At 37.8% G+C, this 24,550-nt stretch overlaps 1 protein-coding gene across 2 annotated transcripts in view; it reads left to right on the top strand.

The window, feature by feature from the left end:
- Vav3 (vav guanine nucleotide exchange factor 3) overlaps positions 1–24,550 on the top strand; it is a 337,639-nt gene that overhangs the window by 249,703 nt on the left and 63,386 nt on the right. For both annotated transcript variants that reach the window (XM_090334297.1, XM_090334298.1), the window contains exon 20: positions 16,613–16,749. In XM_090334297.1, coding sequence (XP_090190423.1) covers positions 16,613–16,749 — 137 coding nt within the window. The remainder of the gene's footprint in view (positions 1–16,612; positions 16,750–24,550) is intronic.

The following is a 24,550-nucleotide window of genomic DNA, read 5'->3' as shown; positions in this document are numbered from 1 at the left end:
ATACTTACTATTAAGAGTAAGTAAATATTAAGTTTTCACCTTTTGTTTGATCTCAGTAAAGAATTTCCTGTTCCTGAGGTCACCAGTAATGTTCAGGGTAATTGAAAAATTAATTTTTATTAACATAAAGGGTACAAAGACTTCATTGCTTCTAATTTTCTCCTAAAAATAAATGCATATATTTTATCATGTTAAGATCTGATACATTTCTCTTACCTGTTCTTATTCTTTTGGCATTTTTTTTTACATTGAACTTTTTAATTCTACTCCCCTCCCTTTATTTTAATGTTCTGGGCACTAATCCTCTCGCTATTTTAGTTGCACGCATCTGCTTTATTTGAATTTATTTTCAGAGATTTAAGTTTCTGTGGGGACAAATTTATTCATCATTTTTTCCACTATTCTGGGTTTTCGGTGTCTTGTGCAAGCAGTCTTTCTCTTCCTAGTATCAAAGCTGATTCAGTATATTGTCTTCCAAAAGTTTTGCCCTTTTATTTTTCCACGTTTCAATTTATATTCTAACTGGATACATAGAAGACTCATTTTCTTTTTTTAGGCTTGCTAATTTCATCCAGCAGTTTATTTCTACTCTTATGCTGTATTTTTTTTAGCAATTATATCAAAGTAAAAGGCATTCTGTACCGATAGCTTATTTTTTTATTATTACTTCATATATACATGTTCTTATTTTTCACAAGATTTTGAAGCAGTTTTATGCAAGGTATTTTAATATAACGTATGGCAGAAAAAGCAGCATGGTTGACCCAGTGAAGGAACAAGCATCTCTTGATTGAAACTGTAGGCCAGGCATGGTGCCAGGTGCTTCATAATTATTGCCCAGAATATCAGTAATGTTACCAGTGTTCCCCTTTTCAGGCCTAGAGGCATTTATGAGCCTCAACCTTAGGCATATTTGACACAGAGCTGTGTTCCCAATGAGCACATACAACAGCCTGGCAAATTGACTCCTCTCCAAAATTCATTCTATACAGGAAAGGGACCTCCTGCCCTCAGCCTGGGTGACTTCATATGGTAGGTGAGCCACTCACTTCCCCTGCCATTGGTGTTTTCACCTCCAGTGACTTTGCACCCATTTGTTTGTTTCTGCTCTTCATCCTTGTAACCAGCCAGGTGGCTTTTGTCACCACCTGGAGTTCTTCCATTTCTAAAACATCACATTCTTTTCCTCTTAGAGAACTCCTGTTCCCTGATCTAGCTTCTCCTGTGTTCTGCCTTTGCCTAATCAGGGTGGTTTCTATAGCCCAGTGTTTTGTTGATATCTGAATTGTCCTGTTCTTACTTATTTGGTATTAATGAAGAAAAAATACTGCTGAAGAAAGGCATTCACTTGCAAAGATTTGTGGCTAGCTTGCTCTTCTCTCCATCCTCCCTCTCTGTCTCTCTCTCTCTATCCCTCTCCTCTCTCTCTCTCTTTCTCTCTCTCTCTCTCTCTCTCTCTCTCTCTCTCTCTCTCTCTCTCTCTCTCTCTCTCTCTCTCTTTCTCTTGTGTTGGTACAAGGTTTTGAACTCAGGGCCTTATGCTGTTACTTAAGCTCTAACTTTTTGTTCAAGCTTTGTGCTCTACCACTTAAGCCATACCTCCATTTCTGGCTTTTCCTGGTTAATTAGAGATACAAGTTTCATGTACTCTCTTGCCTGGGAGGCTTTGAACTGAGATCTTTAGACCTCAGCTTCCAAAGTAGCTGACTTATGGCTTCTTAAATGTGCTAGCATTTACTCTTTTTTGTCCACCATACCGATTCATACTTTAGGACCAGACTATCTTCTGGACTATCTTCTTCTCTCCATGTATCTGGTTTTCCTGCCTTTGCACATGACTCCCTTAGCAACTCCTCTATTACTTTAGCACTGTGTACCAGAAAGTAGGGTATATTTCATGGTTTCTTTCTCTCCCAGACATGGATCTCTAAACAAAAGAGCTCTCTTAACTTGCTGTTGCATCCATAACACTTAGCACATTTCATGGGTGAATGAAACAGCCAACAGTGAGTCAGGATCAACTAAACTTGTTGGTGAATGTGTTTTGTGCATCACCTTATATGAGGGAAAATACCTGTAACTTTACAAACTGCTTGCAAGCTTACTATCTCAGTTTTATACAAAACCATCATAGTTTAGTCTAGGTAAAACTTGACAGGAACCGAGCTATATATTCTATAAGAATCTTTGTATTTGGGAGATAAACAAAGGGGGAACAGAAGCTATTTGGAAGTCAATGGAGAGTTTGATCTCTCCAGTACACTGGAGAAATGGTTTACAGGTTCATTTATTTGAGAGATAGAGTCCCTCGACATTTCTTAGGATTTGAAAACAGTGTACTCCGCCAATTGAGCACTCCAGATTTTTTTAACTTCTGTTTGCCTTTCCTAGTGGTAAAGTCAAAAGTAATTTTATGAACAAATGTCAGATTCTTAAATCTTTGACCATAATATGGAAGAGAAATATTAATAGAGCATGTGTATGCTTAGAAATTCACATTGAGCCCTATAAAATAAAGATTTCAACTTGATGTTATCCTTTATTGTTACTAAGATTTTCTTTTACTTTGGACTATGACTTCTGCTTGGTAGGCTGGGACAGTACCATTAAGCCACTGGAGAGAATCTTACTTCCTGTTTAGGGCATCTGACCTGCAATTGCCTACTTTTAGGCTGCCCATCTTAAGCTAGGATCATAGGCATGAGTCGCTGCATCCTCTTTGACAGATTTTTCTGCCCAGGCTGTCCTGGAACTACTTCCTAATCTTGACTTGCCTTGTAGCTTTGGGTGACAAGCACACACCAGTAAACTCAGATATCAATTGAGAAAGGGTAGGATAAGTCTTTCTCCCCCGGCCTTCAGTGCTGGCCCTCCCTGAGTTCACCCATTCACATAGATCAGATCGCAGGAGGGGACCACAGGCACTCAGCCATTCTAAGTTTTTTTTAATCACATACTGAGCACTGTGCTGGGGGTTAGCAAACAAAAAATGAAAGAATCACAAAATAATTATTCTGTGGTTTTGTAATGAATATTTTTATAGAGATAAATTCTCTGTACAGAAGACAAACAAGAATCATGCCATCACTAATTATGTTCCCTGAGTTTAAAAGTGGAACAGTGTATTATCTTTGCTGTTAAAACCTGAAAAAATATGCTTAAATAGGTTTTTAATTTTTTTCCCCAAGGAGTTATAGTAATCCCCAAAGGTAGATGGGAATAAAGGTCCATATGTGTTATTAAATTTATTGGACAGTGTTACAGGTATGACTCTACAGAGCTAGTTCAGGTTTAAATGTTTTAAGCAGAATTTGCCTGTTTTGGGTCATACTTGAGTTTGATGAGACTCTTTTGTTGTAACATCATTCAGATTTGATCCTGATTACGTGAATATTGAAATAAGTATTTTGGTAATCATTAGGTTAAACTATAGAAAACTGTCTTTCTTGTAGTTTTCATTGATCCATATCACATTTCTGTGAGGGGATGAACAATGCTGTATTGTCCAAAAAAAAAGAAAAGGAAAGGAAAAGGGGGTCACGGTACCAGTCAAGGTCTGAACTAGAGGCCATGTGCTTGACAGGGAAACATTGTGCACAGGAGCTGTGGCCCCAATCTGCTTTGCTTTAGTTAGTTTTGAACAAAGCAATCTGGCTTTTTTCCCACCCCGGGCTGCGCCAGACTATTATCCTTCTATTTATGTTTCCTACATAGATGGGCTGATAGAATTATATATCATGCCCAATTTTTTTGTTAATTGAAATGTGGTCTCACTAAATCTTGTCCAGGCTAGCGTTAAGGTAGAAGCCTCTTAATTTCAAATTCCACAGTTGCTAAGATTATACATGTGAGCTACCATACCCAGCTGAAAGAGGCATTTGGTCTGTTGTCTTGCGAGTGTTTGCTTTAATTAAAGAGCAAGAGGCAATAACATGACTGTATAGAGGAAGTCAGAAAAAAAATCATTGTTAGTGTTGGAAGTTTTCATGGTAAATGGGGAATAAGTAGTTTGGGTTTAGGGAGACGTGTATTGTTAGTGCTTTACTTGTTACATTTGGATGCTTTTGTAAACTGTAATTGCAGTTGAGCATAGTGCCAAAACAAGGCAGAACTTAGGGCTCTATTTCAGTACATCCTTCCTAAACATAAACATATTCTTAATTGCTCTTGCTGCTGTTCAGGTGATTCATGACTTCTTGGCACAGTTTTTAATATTTTACCTTTGTGGATTTTTCTTTGTAGTCTCTACTTTATTCTTTAATAATTATTATTTGTGTGTTTTATTGTGCCGTAGAATGTGGGCATCGTTTCATTATTGTTTCTTAGATGAGAAAAGGAATTCTATGTCAGACCACTAGACTTACTTCTTATGCTACATCAGAACAAGTAGAAACCATAATGTAATTTTGATGTTTAAGGATAGTGAATGAAAGAAGCCACTTATGCAAAATAGACATCTGGGGAAAGAATTAGGTTAACCATTAATAAGGGGGAAAGAAAGAAAATCAGAAAAAAATCTAGTAATTTTCTTCTTTCTTTCTTTCTTTCTTTCTTTCTTTCTTTCTTTCTTTCTTTTTTTTTTTTTTGCTTGTCCCGGGGCTTGAACTCAGGGCCAGAGCTCTGTCTTTGGGCTTTCTCAAGGGTAGAGTTCTACCACTTGAGCCACAATACCACTTCCGGCTTTTTCTACATATGTGGTACTGAGAAATCAAACCCAAGTCTTCATGCATGCTAGGGAAGCACTCTACCACCAGGCCAAACTCCAGGCCTGTCATTTTCTAATTGGTAGGAAAAGGAATTTTTAAAACGCGGTTTTGAAAGGCAAAGAAATACCCATAGTAGTCCTAAAATTGGTGATTCAAACTTTCAAAATCGAAAACTTCTAATTGACAAATCTTCTGTGAGAATACCTTACAGTTTGTGTGTTTTTATTCAAGTTATAGGGAGTAGGTGAGATATTAATCCCAGTGTAATAATTCCAAGCGTTACTAGTTATATAACTGAATGGATTGATGGATGGGTGGATATTCAGTGTTTGAAATTCATAAAAGTTTTCTGAATCTGAGCTGGCTGGAAGTTCTTCCAAGTCACTGGCAGTGCCATTTTGCACAGAGAAGTCTACTGTTCTCTTTCTTCTCAGTTCTGTTTCAGAAGTTTATTTTAGAGGAATATTCATAAGACTCAGGAGATGGTTCAGCTTGTGTATGTTAGGCGGATACACTAGTAGTTTTATCTCTGACTTGTAAAGAAATGGAAAGATCTGGGAAAAAATTATGCTGAATGAAGTAAGTCAGGCTCAGAGAGACAAAAAATGTGTTTTCCCTTCTATGTGGAAGCTAGAGTTAGCTCATAAACTTATAAGTAAATGTGCCATGTAGTATAAAGTGTATACAGATGTAGTAAGTGAAATACTATAGATTTAAGGGAGAATTCAAATAGTATAATTCCTTACGAAGACAATTCAAAGTTCAGCAAAATACCAGGAAGAAGATACTCAAAAGGGGTGGGGTAGGACCAAAGGGAAAGAAGTGGACAAATGAAGAGGAGAAGAGAATGCAGTCAAGAATCTTATGTATATCCTATGAAATTAAGTGGGAAGGGGTGGGTAGGAAAGAAATGGGCGAGAATGTTAAGAGGGATGACACTGATCAAGATATATTGTAGTCATAAACTGGTATGTTAAATGTCAACTCTTGTACAAGTACTAAATTAACAAGTAAACTCATATTTGAGACCAAAATATATTAATGATATAAATTCTTTGGCATGTTAAGTAAAAGAACTGCAGTGTATCAATGCTTTTATAGAAATGTAAGCTATACACACATATATATGTATGCACACATATATGTGTGTGTATATATATAAAACAAAAGGAATCAGATAACAAATATAGTTAACTATGCTAATTGCAAGCTTACATTTATAAACTGACTTGGCCAGACATGCTTGCTCAGGATATGCAAGCAACTCTTAGAAGGACAGTGTCCTTAAAAATAGTGAGCAGGATAGGACCTCCAGGATATAGAAACAAAAGCTATATAATGAGAATGAGTGGTTGTTGTCCTTAATGTACTATGTTATCTTGCATCTCTTTTGCTGTCTCTTGGTTATCTCATATTGTTACAGTATTTTACCTTGTTATCTGATATATTATATATATATGTTTATTTCGTTATTTGAAATAGGATAGGGAAGGGGGGAAAACAGGATAAGGGGTGAGGTTGGGGGGAGGGAAATAGGGACCAAGACATGAGACGGGGTATCAGTGTTTGTGAAGTAATGTACCTTCTATCTGGTGAATATAATGTAACCCTTTTTATTAATTGCAATAAAAACTATATGAAAAAAGAGAATGCCAAAAATAATAGTGAGCAGGTATGAGATTGGAAAAGGATGAGCCTAGGAAGTAGAGGATCTCGTCTCAGAGGTGCTGGACAGGCTTTCAGGCTTAATCCTAAAGGCTGTGAGAAGAGTTGTTGAATAGCAGAGCTTAAAATTTTTAAAAGAAATCACCCTGTTCTATATAGAAGACTGGATAAGGAAATCATGAAAGTGCCAGTATCTGTAACATACCAAAACAAACAGTGCCTGTGAATGGGAGATAGAAATGAAGGTGAGAAGGAAGAATTGATCAGGGAGATTATTTTGGGGGTGGAATTGAGAGTGCGTATGTGCACATTTTCTGCATTAAAATTATGAATAGATTTAGAATATTCAGATGTGTTCCCAACACATTTAGATTTGTTCACACACAGTTTATTGATTTACGTGTTACAATGAAGAGCTGGAAAAGGTGGCATTTGTGGGAAGAACATCCCCCTATCTTTCTTTCTTCCAAAAAGTAACTCATTAAAAGATGGATTATGATCCAAGCTTGGACAAGCGTGCACCTGAAATTCCAGGCCTCAGGACGTAAGAGAGTAAGAGGATCTTGAGTTCAAGGTCAGCCTAGGTTATATATTAAGATCTTATCTCAAAAAAGGAAGAAAATGAATAAGTATTTATTACCAAGGCCTCATCCTCCAGTTTCTCTCTTTCTTGATCTCTGCATATATATATATATATACATATATATGTATGTAGAGAGACATTTAATACATACTATATATTATATATTGACTGAGTTGTATTAGTATAAGATATTTGAAACAATAAAGATGAGTATCCAAAAACGTATGTGTAATGCACTTCGAGAAATGTGGTTAGGTGTATTACATAGTTGATCTCATAGGTCCGGGGGTTGGGAAGTGTGATGAGAAGGGTGAGCAGATTCTGTATGGGGTGAGGATCTGCTTCCTGACTCGTAGGTGGTGGCCCTCACTGCATCCACACAGGGTGAAGAGAGGAAGGACCCCTGCGGGTCTCTTTGGAGGGCCTTAATCCCCTTCATGAGGAAGACGCCACCCTTTGTAACACAGTTCCCACCCAGACAGCTGACCTCCTAATGCCATCCAATTGGGGACTGGGTAACAAATGCTCAGTCTAGGTCAGTAGTGATCTGAGCAGGTCAACTTTCTGAGCAGAAGTGTTTTGAGCTTTGAGTAAGGGAGGAGGCAGTCATCATTTTAATCTCCTTTCTTGGATTAAGATGGGTTTACAGAGAACAGCCAGGGCATAGTGGTCAGGAAGAAGGAGAAAGCTGGGTCTTCCGACTGTTTAATAAATCCCCAGCAATTCAATGGAATCTGCATAGAAACGGAACAAATCAGTGGACTAGACTGTCATCACTGTTCTTTGGGAAGTTCTTACTCATTCCTCTCTTGGTCATCATGCTTATGACTCAGCTCATCTCTGGTCTCCACCCCTCCTGCTTTCTCCTCTAGTCTTAAGTCCACCCTGCTTGCTTTTTCTTAAAACAGCTCTCTCCTCTTACCCCAACTGCCCACACCCCACCCACTCTCTTTTCCTAGTTTCTTTATAATATTGCTTATGTTTAATTTTTATTACATTTATTCATTTACCTTCTTAACATTTTTTGTTGTTATAATGAGGGTGATATCCAGAGGGGTTATGGTTACCAAAGTCAGGTAAAGAGTACATTTGTGGTTGATCATGTCACCCCTTCCCTCGCTCTTGCCCAGTTTTTCCCTTCCATTCCCATTTACAAGTTGTATAGTTCGTTTTCAACATAATGTCTAATAAATACCATCATTGCATTTGCTTGTCCTTCCATTTCTGTACTCACCAACTTACCTGTTCATTTACTTCTGGATTTCCTTGACTACAATGAAAGTTTTATGATAGATATGGTTAATCAATATATTTATGCCTATATTTTCAGTGTCTGTGCCACTATCTTCATATGAATGATCTGTAAATACTTGTTGAATAAATAAATCAATGAACCCAGAAAAGGCTAGGTGGTTGCAAAGTGCCTTTAATTGATTTAATTACCCACTAGATATCTTGGGGTGTGTGTGTGTGTGTGTGTGTGTGTGTGTGTGTGTGTGTATGTGTGCACTCACATGTACCCATGCACTCTGGGGCTTGACTGAGGCCTTTTATTGTTATTTGGCCTTTTCATCGAAGCTGGTGCTGTGCCACTTGAACCACAGCTCTACTTTGACGTTTTGCTGGTTAATTGGAGATAAAAGTAATCTTACAGACTTTTCATTTCTCCAGGCTAGCTTCAAACTGAAATCCTCAGTGAAGGACTCCAGAATAGCTAGGATTGAAGTGAATCATAAAGGCCCAGCCCTGGATATCTTGTATGGCCTGATTACTAAAGCCTCATTTTAATTGCAGCAAAGTAGTTGCTTTGTGGAAGGTTAGAGGTGTCTTATACCCAAAGGGTAAGAGAACAGCCCAAAATTTATCTCAAAATCACTCTGGATCTTGACACCTTCCATGAAGGAAAGTACAGTAGTCTTTAAAGAAATGTTTCTGAAGTCTCAGTTTAGGGAAACTTGTGATCCTAGTGGATGTTGTTTTGAGTCAGCAGGCATGGTTTTCATGCTAACTTATGTATCTGCGTCCTGCATTCATTTTTATTACAGTAAATCTGATCATCTGGCTTATCCTTCTCCAATGAGAACTGCTTATTTTGCAGTCCCTCTGCCTCCTTCTCCTGTCTGTCCCGAGGTCTCCTGTGCTTAGCCTACTTAACTATAATCTGACTGAGTCAGCAACCCTGAAGCCCTTGGGTGTGGTCAAAAGCGCAGAATGAGGTGTTTTGTGTGATGATGACTTTCATGTAGCTAAAGCTCCCTGTGGCCACTTACACACTGTGCACAGATCTTCATGTGGACACATGCCCACAGATTTCCTGGTATAGTCATTTGGTGAGGCGTTTTGGGGGCTCTGTCTTTCAGATATACCAGTAAGATTTAATTACTCTCCTTTTCAAATTAAGCTGATCATAGGGGAGAGTTCAGTGTCTCCACTTCGAGGAGAGTTCAGTGTCTCCTTGCCTGTTTCCCAAGGTGACACAGGCCACCCCGTGTCAGAAGGGTTCAGACCCTTCTGAAACGTGCAGTGGTCCTGATCTACCACTTCCATCCCTGGAGGCTGCAGTGGTGATCAACTCGAAATTGGGAAGACTGAAGTAAGAGTCAATAAATGGAGTTTTCATTTCATGTTTGTTTCTGACTAGCTCTTTGATTTGAGAGGATGGAGAGATCACTGTGATTCTTACTTGCATAAATGTGGAATACCGGAGCATTATTCTGATCCTAGGAGAGGAAGATGAGATAAATCAGGGCTGGGTTCCAAGAGGGCCTCTTCTCCTTGGGACTAAGCGTTAATGACTCTGCTAAGTCCCTGTTCTATAAGTGCTTTGATCTGATTGCACATTTTTTAGGGAAACCTAATTTTCTTGCTAAAATCCATGACGTAACACACTGTTAGATTCACCTGGAATCTAAAGTAACATTTGTAATGTTTTAGTTCTTTCATTGGCTATGACATCTTCCTAATAAATTTTAAATAAGTTGTTAAAAGTTCAAGATTCACTAATGTTCCCCTAGGCAGTGCCAAAGAAGGACTCCCAAGTGTTTATGAATTTGGAGGGAGACTTTTATGCCTGATCTTTGTTTATACATGAGCAGTGTTTATTTCCTTCATTTGATTCATCATTGTTTATGAAGGAGAAGTAGGATTCTCTGGATGAAAATGTGAAAAAAAAAATTAGTGATGGGACGAGTACCCGTGGTGAACAACTTGTCCTTTCGACTTTGTCTTCCATGAAATCGTCTACTTCTGTCATAGCAGATGTTTTCAATTGCAAGATTCCCCTACCTCCTCGAGGAGGACCAGCCCAGAAAGAACTGGGCTTTCTTGGAAAAAGCCCTGCAAAGAGTGGCAGGCTGGGAAAGCCCAGGACCCTGCAGTGAAGGCCACTCTGCCTGGTCTGTATAGACCTGTTGTTTTGACTGGGGACTTGAATCAGAGATGTGAACGTTCAGAGGTTTTTGCTGGTGTGATGCCAGGCAGTATTTAATTTCATTGTAATTTTCTCAGGAGCAAGTTTGGTCATGGTTGATATTCGCTGTGGTGCTTTATACATGTATCTGCAAGGGGAAGATTTCAAAACCTGCCTAGAGTTTGAGAGTCACAGCCAAGGAACTTGTAGAAAAACAAAATACTTAATCTCAAGATTCTACTCAAGAGTTATAAAAACACAATTTCCTACAATGGTTATGGATGGGGATTTTGTTTTAGGTTCCCATTGCACAAGAAGCCATGAGCAATTATTCAGTTGCTTTTGTGTTCACTGGTCTGTCTGTACTGTGGATGGACTGTAGTCTTATTGAGGATAGGAATCTTGCCCTGGCTATGTTTTGAAACTGCCTTGCCTAGTCCTGGGACATGTTCAAGATACAGTTAATCAATGAACAGATAGGTTTTGCTTGTAATCAGCTTCCCAGGATAAACCAACCGCCTCTTCAGGCATCTTTTAAGACAAATTATTTTTTAATGTCACTGTGTTTACACTTTAAATTAGGCCTCCAAGGTGAAAGGTCAGCACATTACTTATAGCCCATTTATCTAGCAGGCAGCACTCTCTAAAATTACTGCCCCAGGACGCCATGTCATAAGGACTCCGATATCAGCATCAGGAAGCGATATTAATCTATATTATGGCAATCACTCTTCTCCCTCTGTTCAGAAGACACAGTAGCTGAAATTGGTCCAGTGCTCTGTGAAGTTCACTGGACATTGGTGGAGAATTTAAGTGAAAATTATCAGTGAAATCGTTTATAGAATTCTGCCTAGACTTAACATTCTTAAAACATTCAAAAAAATTTTTGGCATGTGTCACTGCAATCTGATTTGAAAGGAAATCTTCAGGGCGTCTCCTTGCTTCAGCCATACTCTCAGGCCTTTTTTTTAATCATTATTTTTTTTTCTTTTCTTTTGCTTTTTTTCCCCGTATTGCTTTGGACCTTTGCCTTGGGCTTTGATTCTCCTCCCATGCATAGTGGGGATCAAAGGCTTATATTGACACACTCTGCTTGTTGGTTGATTTTGTGTTCTCACTGACTTTTTGCAGGCATATCTTCAAACCACAATCCTCCCTATCTCTGTCTCTCAGACCACTGAATAGCCGGGATTACAGATATATGTCATCAGACTTTGCCTCTCCGATTTCCCTATTAACATATATTAAATACACACACATATATATATAGTGACTTTAATGTTTCACACCCTTACATAAATTAGTTGCTTATGTTTTATTTAACTAGAATTCCGTGACTGTTAGTATAGTATAACTTCCATGTTAATATTTCTAGTTCTTCTGTATGTTAATACTTCAAATATAAGGATGCCTTGGGATTACTTTAAAGCCAAGTATAATTACTAGTGTGAATATAAAATAAAGGGCAAAGTGGTGCATGAGATAAATATTAAGTGTATTGGCTGTAGAACAAAGCCTGTGTCATAGCGAATAAAGCAAGCCAAAGTAAACATTTGGCAGAGATTTAATTTTGACTGAGCAATTTTAATTCCTTTCTGTTAGATAAGATAGCTGATTATATAAAGTTTGGGAATTCCCAAGATTGCCCAAAATGTATATGTGTTGGAGTTACATCTACATGGTTATTTTGCATTTCGTGTCTGAAGGTAGTTGTAGTGTACATAACCAGCTAGCGGCTGTACCAACATATCCACTGTGGCTACAGTTCTAGCAAGAAACAAAGCAAACAGATACTGATTTCTCAAGAAGAGAGTGAGGTTTCCTGCAATGAATTGCCATTATATAATATAACAAAACGCATAGTTGTAGATTTTTGAATTTATTATTATTTTCCTTTTGGTGTGTATATGTGTGCCAGTTCTGGGATTTCAACTCTGGGCCTTGTATTCTTGCTTGCTGTTTTTGCTCAAATCTGGTGCTCTACCACATGAGTCACACCTAGACAGATGGCTTTTTGAGGATTTTGTTGAAGACAAGAGTCTCTTGGATTTGTCTTCCCAGGCTGACTTCAAACCAAGAGCCTCCAGATCTCAGCCCCCCCAAGTAGCTAAGATTACAGGCATGAGCCACCAGTGCCTGAGTATTTTAGTTACTTTTAAAAGATAGACTGTGGCTATTTATTTGTGATTAATCAATATCAGTAAAAAAACAAACCCTTTTATTTCCATTTCTATACTTTATGGTGTTTTGCATATCAGAATCCTTAAAGTAATGATAGCTAGTGACTGACAGGAGGGTTTTTTTTTTAAAGAATTTAAGGATTTCAGCTGACCAAATTTGAAAGCTGAATCTATGAAAGAAACTTCATAGGAATGGTGGAGTCACTGTTGTCAATGTATTTATATGACTATGGAACCAGACAACTTGAGGGGATAGGTGAGGTTGGAAGAGACGGGAAGAAACGTGGAAGGGATAATGCCAGTGACATGCATCTCATAATGTGGCATGCTGAATTGAAACCCTTTTTATGTGTACATGTAAAGATAATGAAATAAATAATTAAATACGGTTTGCCTTCTTCAACCTACTCCCATGCAGGAGGAGACAGGTCAGTGGAGAGAGATTAGATAGCTAGAGATGGTTGAGCAAGTTTCAGAAAAGCCTTGTGAATAAATGGTTTGCTACACTGACTGAGTTGTCACAGGGATGTATAGTGAGTGTTCTGTGCTGGCCATTTTTAAACAGAGGTTAGAGACTGTCAGGCATATTTTATATTGAGAGAGGAAAACCCACTGTAAATCAACAGTAAATGGCCATTGGAAATATGAGCATCTGTAAACCTAATTTGTTCTCTGTTCTCATCTCATTTATGAAGTGGGAAGCCTGCTGCGGCAGTAGATTGGGTTAAGTATGATATTGATGGTTGACTGCTGGTAGGAAGTTTAACCCATTCCTCTTTTCTTTCTTTAATAGCACTTTTAATCTTGGTTGTTGTAGTTATGTTCATGACAATGTTACTGTGGCCCTTTTTGTAAAAGGAGGAACGTAAAGGAGTTTTCTGGGAGGCAATGATTCAATCCACCAGTATTAAACCCCTGCTGGGAGCTAGCTTCAGAAGCAAAGGGCAGAGTGTGACAATTCCTCATGCTATGCCCTTGTTTCATTCTTCTATCCTTTGATCTCTGCAGCCTTGTAGCCCTAACAACAGATAGGTGATGCAGAGGTAGGCAGAGCTAACCAATTAGAAACAAATAACCCAAGGTTGCGCTCAAAAACAGGCCATTATATCATTAAATCAAAATAGATCCCCCCACAGAAAAAAGCATACTGCGCTTTGCAAATCATTTGTGGCTGAATTGAGACTAGTTATAATGTCCTTTTGGCTATCACCTGGGGCCCAACCAAAATCTGGCCAGGTTTATGCATTTTTGTTTTAGGAATGAGGTCAGTCACATACCTATGCTAGTGTGCTAGTAAATATTCTTCTCCACTAAGTCTTACAAGGGAGCACTGGTGGATCATGCCTGTCATCCTAGTTATTTAGAAAGCTGGGCTCTGTGAAGCAGAAAAAGCCTCATGAGACTCTTCAGTAAACTACTCAAAAAAGCCAGAAGTGATGCTGCGGCTCAAGTGTTAGAGTGCTAGCTAGCCTTCATCCCAAAGTGGCTCAGGGACAGCACCCAGTCCCCAAGTTCAAGCCTTGGGACTAGTCAACAACAAAAAAAAAGAACAAAGTCAAACATTGCTACATTGAGGAATATGTGTGACCCTTCCCTTTTCTTGATAGTGCCACCTTTTGATCCCTTTTCTGCTTCAGATATTACCATTTTGCTATATGTTATGACATATCTTTGCATGTAGGCTGAGCATTTGTGCCTGAATGTGTGATGTTTATTTAGTTAGTGAAAGGTCATCAACTTTAACTTTTCCCCCTAAACATTCTATGTATTTTCAATCATTTCTTTTTGACAGTGATCACTTGAACATGTTGACAGTGAAATAGTTGTCATTCTGATCACATGTCACATATCACTGTTTTTCTGCACACAGTCCATCTTGACAATTGACAACTATCATCAATGTGAAAGCTATCCCTGTTGCCAGCATTTGTGATCACATGAGCAAGTTCAGACTTAACACTCCTTTCTTGCCTTCAGACACTATTGAAAAGTTAGCATGAAATAAAATTTGCCCCGAGAATTTACCAAAAGAGAATTTTTTCAGGCCCTATGAATGCTTGATTAACACAGAGGCCACACGCAATTCTGACTCCCAAATATGAAATTAACTATCACTGAAGCCAGATTTCATTGGCATCATTCTACTGTATCCTTAAGAGATATTGAACCCTTGCCTCCTTTTCCCTGGAGTTCCTTTTGTTAAATATTAAATTATACGATCAGATATACATAGGTATTGTCCCTTTGTGTTCCTTTCCTAAGAATATCCTCCTTTGTTTCACTGTGGCTGAATGAGGTTTTTATTTTCTTTGTTGCTGATTTTGTTTCCATTACCTTACCCTTTTGTTGTTGTTCATTAATTTCTCTTTGGGAGGGTAAAGGGGGTATATAAATAGAGAAGGGTGAACAAATGTAGCAGTGATTCTCGCCAGATACTATGTTGAAAATGAACCTTACCGTTTGTAGTGGGACAAGGAGAGAAAACCTAGGAGAGAAGTAAGGGAAGGGGTGGCATTGTTCAAGAAGAAATGTACTCTTTATCTCACTTATATGGCTGTAACCCTGCTGAACATCACCTTTATAATAACAATAAATTACATTAATTAAGAAAAAAAACATTGGGGTCTTTAATCAGCTTTGTGTATGGGTTGCTTGATTTCTTTTCATGTTAACAGCAACAACTTGATATAAGACTGTTAAAAGAAGCTGTTGCTCTACTCAGGTTGTTTGTTTGCAGTGTTGAGTGTAAGTCTGATAAACACTTCACCAGAAAGAATGCTTTCATGGAGTGTTGTTTTTGGAAAAGACAATGGAGTCTTCTATTTGTGTAAGGGTGCTACCTTATAGCATTCCAGGAAAGACATAGAACCAAAGTCATCATCCATCCAGGGTCCAGCTACACAAGACCGGAGGTAAAGGTACACAATCCAGCTGCAGCAGCAGCTTCTTTGGGGTGAAAGCACAATGTGGTCCTATTCTGCCTTCTCCTCTCTAGTGGACTGATGGACACTGTTCAGTTGTTTAACGTATAGTGACATTTGTTCCCTTCCCCCCTGCTTGTGTAATTGAAAAGGATTTTAGATTTTATTCCCTCTTTGCTGGAGCATTTTGTGTAGCTTCCTAGGCCTCTCTCAGGTAACTTGAGCATCTGATAGTCTTTGAGCAAATGATAGTCTTTTGACCTTTCTTTGTATGAAGTATTTCCATGGGCTCTTCATATTCAGAGCAAAATTTCTTGAAGTGTAATAAGCCAGGGCTGAAATCTTTAAATGGGCCACATTTAGGGTGGGGAGGGGGAGCAAATTCACTGGTAAATGAAAAAGTGACTTGGAGATCATCCATTTGTGACCAATATTGGTGCAATTAGGCCTGTGTGCAATTGAAGTTGCTATTCTCAAAAAATGAAATATTGAACTGAGATCATCATTGCACATTCAAAGAAATATGAAGAGAAGGGATGGCTTTGCATTTCAGACATTATTGATGCTATTGACTTAGACATCTTCCCTTTATTGGGTCTGTTTTGCAAACCTGAATTTGTGCCTGAAGATTTTCTCCATATAAGTGTCTTAAATATTGCAAGGGCAGATCCATCACCATTTTTTTTCTTTTTAGCTTTGGAATTACAAAGATAACCTTAAGATATGAGCCTTATACTGGGCAATAGTGGTACATACACAGAGAGGGTGAGACTCCCTAGGTGAAAGGATAGAGTTGATGAAAAAATTGATTCTTTTCCATTAAACTGTATGTGATGTGTTTTTTATGAAACAGGCATCAGCTGAAGGAGAAATATGTTTTTTCAACTAGAAGAGAGATTGATGGTGAGGGAGAGGGAAAGGATGCGAGGAATGAGGGGATGGACTTGTGTCTTATCTCATTACCATCTCAAGTGATGAGAACGAGGAGGAGGAATTCGTGGGCATTACTATACATGTTTACTTGGACCAGGTGACATGAAAAGTATTTAATGTTACTAATGGATCCTTTTTGGTTTTTCTTTGAAACACATGTAGGCTTCACATACCGTTGATTTCTCAGTCCTGAAATTTGTGCTGTTCATTTCCAGGTTTGCCCAAGATGCAGGTTATCAGAAACTACACTGGAGTCCCGCCTCCTCCTCTTTATGAAGGACCCCCACTGCATATCCAGGCTGGAGATACAGTAGAACTTTTGAGAGGAGACGCTCACAGTCTGTTTTGGCAGGTAATACCCCAGGTTATAATTTTAGGGGGATTTAGTAGCTAATTTACTCCTGCATCAAAAATGAATTCCTTATTTGTAGAAACTGAAGGCATGCTTTTCAGCTTCAGACATCTTATATGGCATGGAAGGATTATTTCTGATTCAGTTTCCCCATATTTTCCAATGCCAAAGTAGCAGTGAGAATTAAATTAGTATCAGTGACGTGAGTCATAATTAACATTTTTATTAAAAATTCATACTTTACCGGAGCATTTTTTCTAAATCTAGTACCTATGGGTATGATTAATTTGCATGCCTTTCATATATTAAGAGTTCAATTCAGGAAAACTACCTTAATTAGTTTTGTCAGTGGCCATTACTGGCCATAATTGATTGGATTGGGGCTACCTGAACTTTTCCTAGACATCATTCATGAAATGTAAAATGAAAATGATTATGTTGCTGTTTGCTGGTGGTACAATTTTATTGACTAGTAAGGCTACATCTGGCTTAAGGATTTTGTTGACGTGCATAGGGTTATCACATTAAAATTCGATGACGCTAGATAGAACATTGTAGTTCACTCACCTCTATTTTCTTGTATGTTAGAAACATTTGCCAAAAAATGTTAAATAATCTGTTAAATGTCAATTGTGAATGGACAGGAAAAGGGGTGAGGGTCAATTGAAAGATTAGCATGTGAATAAAATTGGGTTAGAGGAAAAGGGAGAGAGAGCAGAATAAGTCTGTGGGACAGGCTCTCACTGTGCACACGTGTCCATGATATCTGTTTACTTGGAACTATTTTTACTGCCTGTCATCTTATTACATCAGAGTGTTTCTGGATCAAATGTGCATTCTGTTTCTTTTTTAAATATTTTAATTTTTAAAATTTATTGTATAGGTGATAAATGGGGGGATTTACAGTTTAAAAAAAGGTAGTGAGTGCATTTCTGTTTAGACACTGTTACCCCTTCCCTCATATCCTCCTGCCTGCTCCTCCCTCCTCCCCTTTTCCTCAGGTTGGGGTTATTCATGTACAACATAGTGTCTAGTGTCTTGTTGTCTTAGTTTGGACTTTGCCCATCTTGCTGTTTCTGTGATTCCCTCTCCCTCCCACGGATCAGAGAAGCTTATGTACAAGACAGAGGGTTTAGAAAACTAAAACAGAACCTCTTGTTTCCAATTTTTGGAGTTCATTTTGATATGCTTCATTATATATGGTTCTATGCACTTAGTGATTGGGCTATTGTGATATCCTGCTAAGGATATAACAGATATATTCTTCATGTGTCTATAGGCCTTTCTTATTTCTTCTTCAGGGAAGTTTCTCTTTAAGACTTTAGCCCACTTGTTAATGAGGTGCAAACCAATGACTTTTCCAAAGCCCCAACATTTTTCTTAAGTATCTTTTTCTTTCCACCCCCATCTTTCCTTCAGAGGAAGAGAAAGGAAAACAGATTATAGTGTATTCACCCTTGTATCCTTCAATATAGCCACAGAGCGTATGTGCATTTGAACCTGTAGTGTTCCTCTTATTCAAGATGTAACTTCCTTTTTGGATTTTCATTCTTGAATTTTAAACTTCATCCTCTATTGGCATATTTTCTATAGCATATAAATCATGTACAAGCTATTTTTTAAAAAATTCTTTTTTAGATTTTATTTAGCATACCCATAAAGTGTGTATCTTTTTTCTTATATGGCTTTCACACAACATAATTTTCTTGAGGTTCAACCTTATTTCTGTTTGTTGTTTATATCATGTATTTATTGTTTTAATTGTGAATTTAGCACAATTATTTGTTTATCCATTAGCTTGCTGATGAATTTCCAGGTTGTTACTTCTGATTACAGAAAAAAAGAATCTTTGGTGAACATTTAAACATAAGTTTTGTATGGATAGGGGCATTTTTTTATTATTCCAGCAAATACCAGGAAGGAAAGAGATGGATCACATATAAATATATTATTGATATTAGAGATTTTCCAGCCTATATTTTTATTCCGAGAATAATTTTAGACATAGAACATTTTTTCTTTTCTTTTTCTTCTTTCTTTTGTTTTTTTTCTTTCCCTCCCTCCCCCCTTCCTTATTTCCTTCTTCCCTTCCTTCCCTTCTTTCTCCCTTCCTTTCCTTTCCCTCCTAACAGATGAATTATCTTACCAGTCTGGGGCTTGAATGTGAAGCTTTATCTTTTCACTTGGCTTTTCTCCTCAAGTCTGGGACTGTACCATTTTAGCCACAGCATTTTTGGAGATTAATCAGAAACAAGCATGTGAGAAATAAGATCTCTGCTTCCTAAGTAGCTAGGATTACAGGTAGGAGCCATCCGTGCTGTGGGGAGGCATCTGTTTTTACATAGTTTTCATTGTGTTCTCAATGATTCCTTTCTCCATTTCTCTACCAGTGTGAGTCAGTTAATAATAATTCTTCAGATTAGAGTACTAAAATTTCTTCTTTATATTTAATATGAATTCTGCCAGTTTCACAGATTGTGAAATTACACATTAATTGTAGTGAATTGCACATTGATATGGGATATTTTGTAGCATTGGGTCCTTTGATCATTCAGCTTAATCTTTATTTATTCAGATGTGGGTCAGCCAGGATTTTTAGTTGTCAGAGTTACAGTTTGTTATATAATTTTTGTCATTTTTATCAATAATTATTTCACATTTCACTTTGGCAATCATAACATTCCATCACTACTGTTCATTGCTTATATTAGCAATCATTAGCAGTATTGAACTATATTTGATTTTTGTGTATTGATCTTTTATCCCACAACTCTTATTAAGCTGTTATTCCTAGAGCTTTTTTCCTCCATCCCCAGCATAGCTTGTAGGTAGACAGTTACATTGTTGATAAACAAATATATTTTTTACTTTTCTCTTTACAATCAGGATGCCTTTTATTTCTTTTTTCTTGTTTATTACAGTATTCAGTGAAAGCATAAGAGAGTACATCAGTGTTTTGCTTTGAATTCCTGACTGGAGGGGGCATTTTTTAAATCATCGAGTATTTACACTTCTATAAATTTCATAATTTTTTTATTAATTTGATAAGCTTTCCATTTTCTTTCTTGGCTAGTAGTAGAGTTTGAACTCAGATCTTAAATTTTTAGTCTTTTTTGTTGTTGTTGTTGTTGTTGTTCAAAGTTGGCGCTTTACCACTGGAGCCAATATTCCAGCCTAATGTTTGGCTGGGTAATTGAAATAAGATTCCTTCAAATTTTCCTAGTTGTAGTGACTTTGAACCTCAGTCCTCTGATTTCAGCCTCCTCAGTAGCTAGGATTATAGGTGTGGCCACTGGCACCTGGTAAAATCTTTTTGATTTCTAATAACTAGTTTGCAGAGAGTTGTTTTCTTTTTTAAAATCAGTAATGGATTTTGGATTTTGTCAAATAGCTTCTCCACATCCATTGAAATGATTATATCATTTTACTCTGATTAATATGATGAATTTAATTTTAATATATTTAAACTGATCTTGCTTTCCTGAGAAACTCCAACTGGTAAGGATATATTTTCCTTTTTGCATATTGGTTTAGTTTCTTCAAATGCCTTCATCTGGTTTGTAATTATATAATACTTAATGAATTAAGAATTCCTTTCTCTTCAGGTTTCTGAAAGTAATTTTATTGAATCATATTCTTTTTCTTGATGTACTTTCATAGAAATTTTTAAGGAAGCTCTTTAGCTGTATAGTTTCCCAAGAAGAAAAGTAGTTCTTTTTTCTTTAATTAATATAGAAATGTCCAGGTTATGTGTTCGTTCTTGAATGAATAGTTGGTAGGTGTTTAAGAAATTGTCCTTTTTGTCTAAGCTATCAAATTTCATTGTTTGAAGTTAATTATCCCTTTGCTGTTGTTGCTTTTTTCCTTTTGCCAAATTGTGTGTGTACTTTTGTCTGTGCATCTTTCGTTGTCTCTAATTTCTCTCTTTCACTGGACTTCATCAGTCTGACTAGATGACTGAATTTTATTAATTGCCCCCACAAAACTAAGTTTGGGTTTCATTCTCTCTATTATTTTTCTTTCCTTGTATCACTGATTTCTGCTTTGGTCTTTCTTCTTACATTCTTATTCTTACTTTGGATGTAATTTGCTCTTCTTTTTCTAGTTCATTATGATAAAGGAAGAAAGTAGAGTCTGAGTACTACTGTAAGCAGAGCATTGTAAGTTTCTAAGTACAACTTTTGCTGCCTATGTTTTAGGATACTATATTTTTATTTTCAGTCCATCCAGGATATTTTCCAATTGCCCTTTAAGTTTCATCCAGAATATTTCCCAGTTGCCCTTATTTCAGTTTCTTCCAACACTATACCTCTTCGACACAAAGTAGCAGTCTAAGAATATTGTACATATAAACACTGCAATAGTTGAGAAAGTTTCTATAAAAACGAGAGACCATTATCCTTATTTTGTAGATAAGTAAAGGGTATTACTTAGAAATTGGTTAGGCTGCAGAAAGTCACATACCTAGATACTGGTCAGAGCTGAGATTCCTGCTTATGCATTCTTTTTTTTTCCATATATTTTTTATTGTAATTAATAGAAGGGTTACATGATATTTGCCAGATAGATGGTGCATTAATTCCCATACATTGATACCCTTTCACATGTCTTGGTCCCCATTTCCCTCCCCACCACCCCAACCCCTCATCTTGTTTTCCCCCATTCCCTATCCAATTTCAAATAACCAAATACAAATATATCCGATATATCAGGTAACCAAGTGAGATACTGTAACAATATGAGATAACCAAGGGACAGCAAAAGAGATGAGAGATAACATAGTACCTTAAGAACAACAATCATTCATTATATGGCTTATGTTTCTATATCCTAGAGATCCTTTCATTCAGCATCCTACTATATGGCCTTCTGTATCAAGGTTTTGCTCTATTGCAAATCTCTGCTAGGCTTGATTCAAAGCCCTGGCTCTCAGCAGTCATCCTCTACTGTGTTGTCTCAGGTCATGTTATTTGAGGGAAGGGTTGTGCAGCCTAACTTGCCTCTCTTCATCCTGATGTGGCTTCAGGACTGGGGAGTGAGGCTTCTGGATGCTCTATAAGAGACTGTCTCTCTTGATGCTAATTAAAGGACCCAGCTTCCTCCGTTTCCCTTACCTATCATCACATTCGTGATACTGTTTCAGTTTGGTGTTTCTTAAGCAGTGATTTATTGGTCCTAATAATGCCTGAGGTAGAAAAGGTGGCTCTGGGCTTCACTTCATGAGAGCAGGGGGCCTGGAATAGCTGAAGGCCCGACTCGACCTCATCTTTAGGGTCAGTGCTTGCTTGTCTGGGATCCCAGCGGAGACTGTCTGCCATGGTGACCTCTTTAAGGATGCTATAGGCTTCTGAACAGTGCGCAGTGGTCTCAAAGTGAGACTCTTATGTGGTAGCTGCTTCCTAGGTGTATAAAAGCAGAAGCTGCCAGGGCTGGAGTGTAACACCTAGGATGGGTATGGAGTTAATTCTCCTTGTGTGCATTTATGAACACAGGATGTGAAGCCCACCCCTGTCATGGGAGGGACTATCATGAGTGAATACCCAGAGCGGTAGTTCACGGAAGAGTACCAAAAGAACCTAGTACCACAGACAGAAAACTTCATTGATGAGGACTGAGTAGCTCTATGAATAAACTGACTTTGTAAGCAGTTCTCAAGAGTACTCAAAGCCAATCACCTTTTCAAGGTAAAAAGAAAAATGGGACCAAAAATTAGTCAACATCAGTACAAAACATTGAAGAACTTGGTACCTGTGAGTGCTTCCTTTCCATACTATGGACATTTGAGAGCAACGAGGATCACAGGAGTAACTCAGCCAGAGTACTGGCAACTTGCACCATTGGTCTTGCACCATTGGTGCCCACAGGCATTTAGCATTAATGATAAGAAAGTATGAGACCTTAGGCTTTTGTTCAAATCAAGCTTCCTGTCCTTTTGCCTCCCTCGTAGCTTAATTATACAATTTTTTTAATCTCTGATTTTACCTCTCATTTACTGTTTTTATTTTTTTTACAATCACATTACATTTACATGGTGTTTCACTCTTTTTCAGAATGTTTTCAGATTTCTTATTTCACTTATTCCTCACAGCACACAGTACGAAAGTAGTGCTATAAATCAGCGTCTGTGACAAGCAGTTCAGTGCTCTTTTAAGTAAATGGTACTGCCTTCTATTCTTTCTGGATAAAAAAGAAATGCGTTATTAATTGTCATTTCCTCTCCAGCTGTCTGGCACCATGATTCTTTGGTATGGTGTTAGAATGGCTTTGAAAATGCTCAGGAGAATTACAGCAGAAATGAGAAGGTGTGTGCGTGTATGGGGGGCGTGGGGGGAAGAGGTGGGAGCTGGGTGGGTGGGGTGTGCAGTGGGGGTTAATATAATGATTAGGAATAAGAAAGGCTACATGTTCAGAACAGAGACAAACAGCACATATCCTTCAGATGAACAGTACGTGGTAAGGGCCAGCTCTGTATTTTCTATCGAGACAACTGTTCACACTTCAATTATCAACTCCAATCTTTGGTTTGACATGAGGTCTCCTGTTTGTAGAAGAATCTTCCATGCTGGCTGGTAGCTAGTAATATGTTGGAATCTTTAGACATGTTAAAAAGCATATCTGACGTTTCTGACACAGATGTGACACTTGTCAGAATTGTCTGATTAGTAACTCTCAATCAAAATATTTTAAACCAACAACACTGGCCTTATTCGACAGAAATAGTGTCTGAGTGAAAAAACAAACAAACCTGTATTCAGTTCTTGTGCCTATAGTGAGAGGTCTATAAGGCTTTGAATCAGGTTACCTAATCAGTATGTAGCTTAATTTCAGATGTTAAATGAAGTAGTTGGGGCATAGTTCTACTTAGAACCAGGAGTGAATCACCAGAGGGGCTTTATAATAATCTCAATACACAAGCCTATGCCCAGAGATTATGATATAATAGGCTTGGTTCCATCCCACCATGAGCAGTTTGTATTGAATCCCAGAAGAAATCTAATGGAGCCATTGTGTAGATGATCTAGTTAGTAAGATTATGGCATCATTATCATTCTTTGGTCCTTGATCAAAAACCAGCATAGTAATCATAATCACAAACCAAGGAGTCCCAAACGCAACACTGACTGTGATAGGTACAAAATAAGCAATGTACTTTCAACTAATTTGATGTGCAGTAAATGCATTCTTGCCACAGAGATCATACTATTAAAGAATTACAGAATTGTTTTGTCTATAAAGCTCTTTAGATCTGATAGTGGCCCAAATCTGTCATGATCAAATTGACTCTTTGTCCCCACAGGCTGAACATAGCATAGGCACATAGGAAATTGGCTTGAGTCTGAACTTATTCTGTGGCCTCTTCTAGAATCAATCCTCCTCCTTTTGGGGTCTCATGATAGGAGGAATATGCTTGGGATCCTTTGACGTCATGTGTATATCTAGGTGTATTTACAGTGTTTCCATATACATTAATTAGCAGATTTTCATGTTCAAAGATGACAAGTTCCTAAAATAATGTGATTCCCCACAGGGCAGGACTTTTTATTGCTTTTGGGTCTCTATCCCATTTCATTTGAGATCACACATAATTAGCACTAGAGAAGCAAGTTAACTGTTTTCCTTTCCTGTGCTAGCACTTAAAAAATGTAGGCCATTTTGCTGAGTGTTGCTGACTGCTGGCCACTATGGGTCTCAGTTTTCTTACCAGCACTGTGAGAGTTATGATAATTACTGCATATGGAACAAAAGATATACTATGAAGGTATTCTAACATTATGCTCATTAAAAAATGTCTCCTGGTTTA

This window comes from Megascapheus bottae, chromosome 6, assembly GCF_031878675.1.
Source record: "Megascapheus bottae isolate mThoBot1 chromosome 6, mThoBot2.hap1, whole genome shotgun sequence".
Taxonomy (NCBI): Eukaryota; Metazoa; Chordata; class Mammalia; order Rodentia; family Geomyidae; genus Megascapheus; species Megascapheus bottae.
The sequence above is the reverse complement of the archived record's forward strand: the minus strand, read 5'-3'. Positions and strand labels throughout refer to the sequence as shown.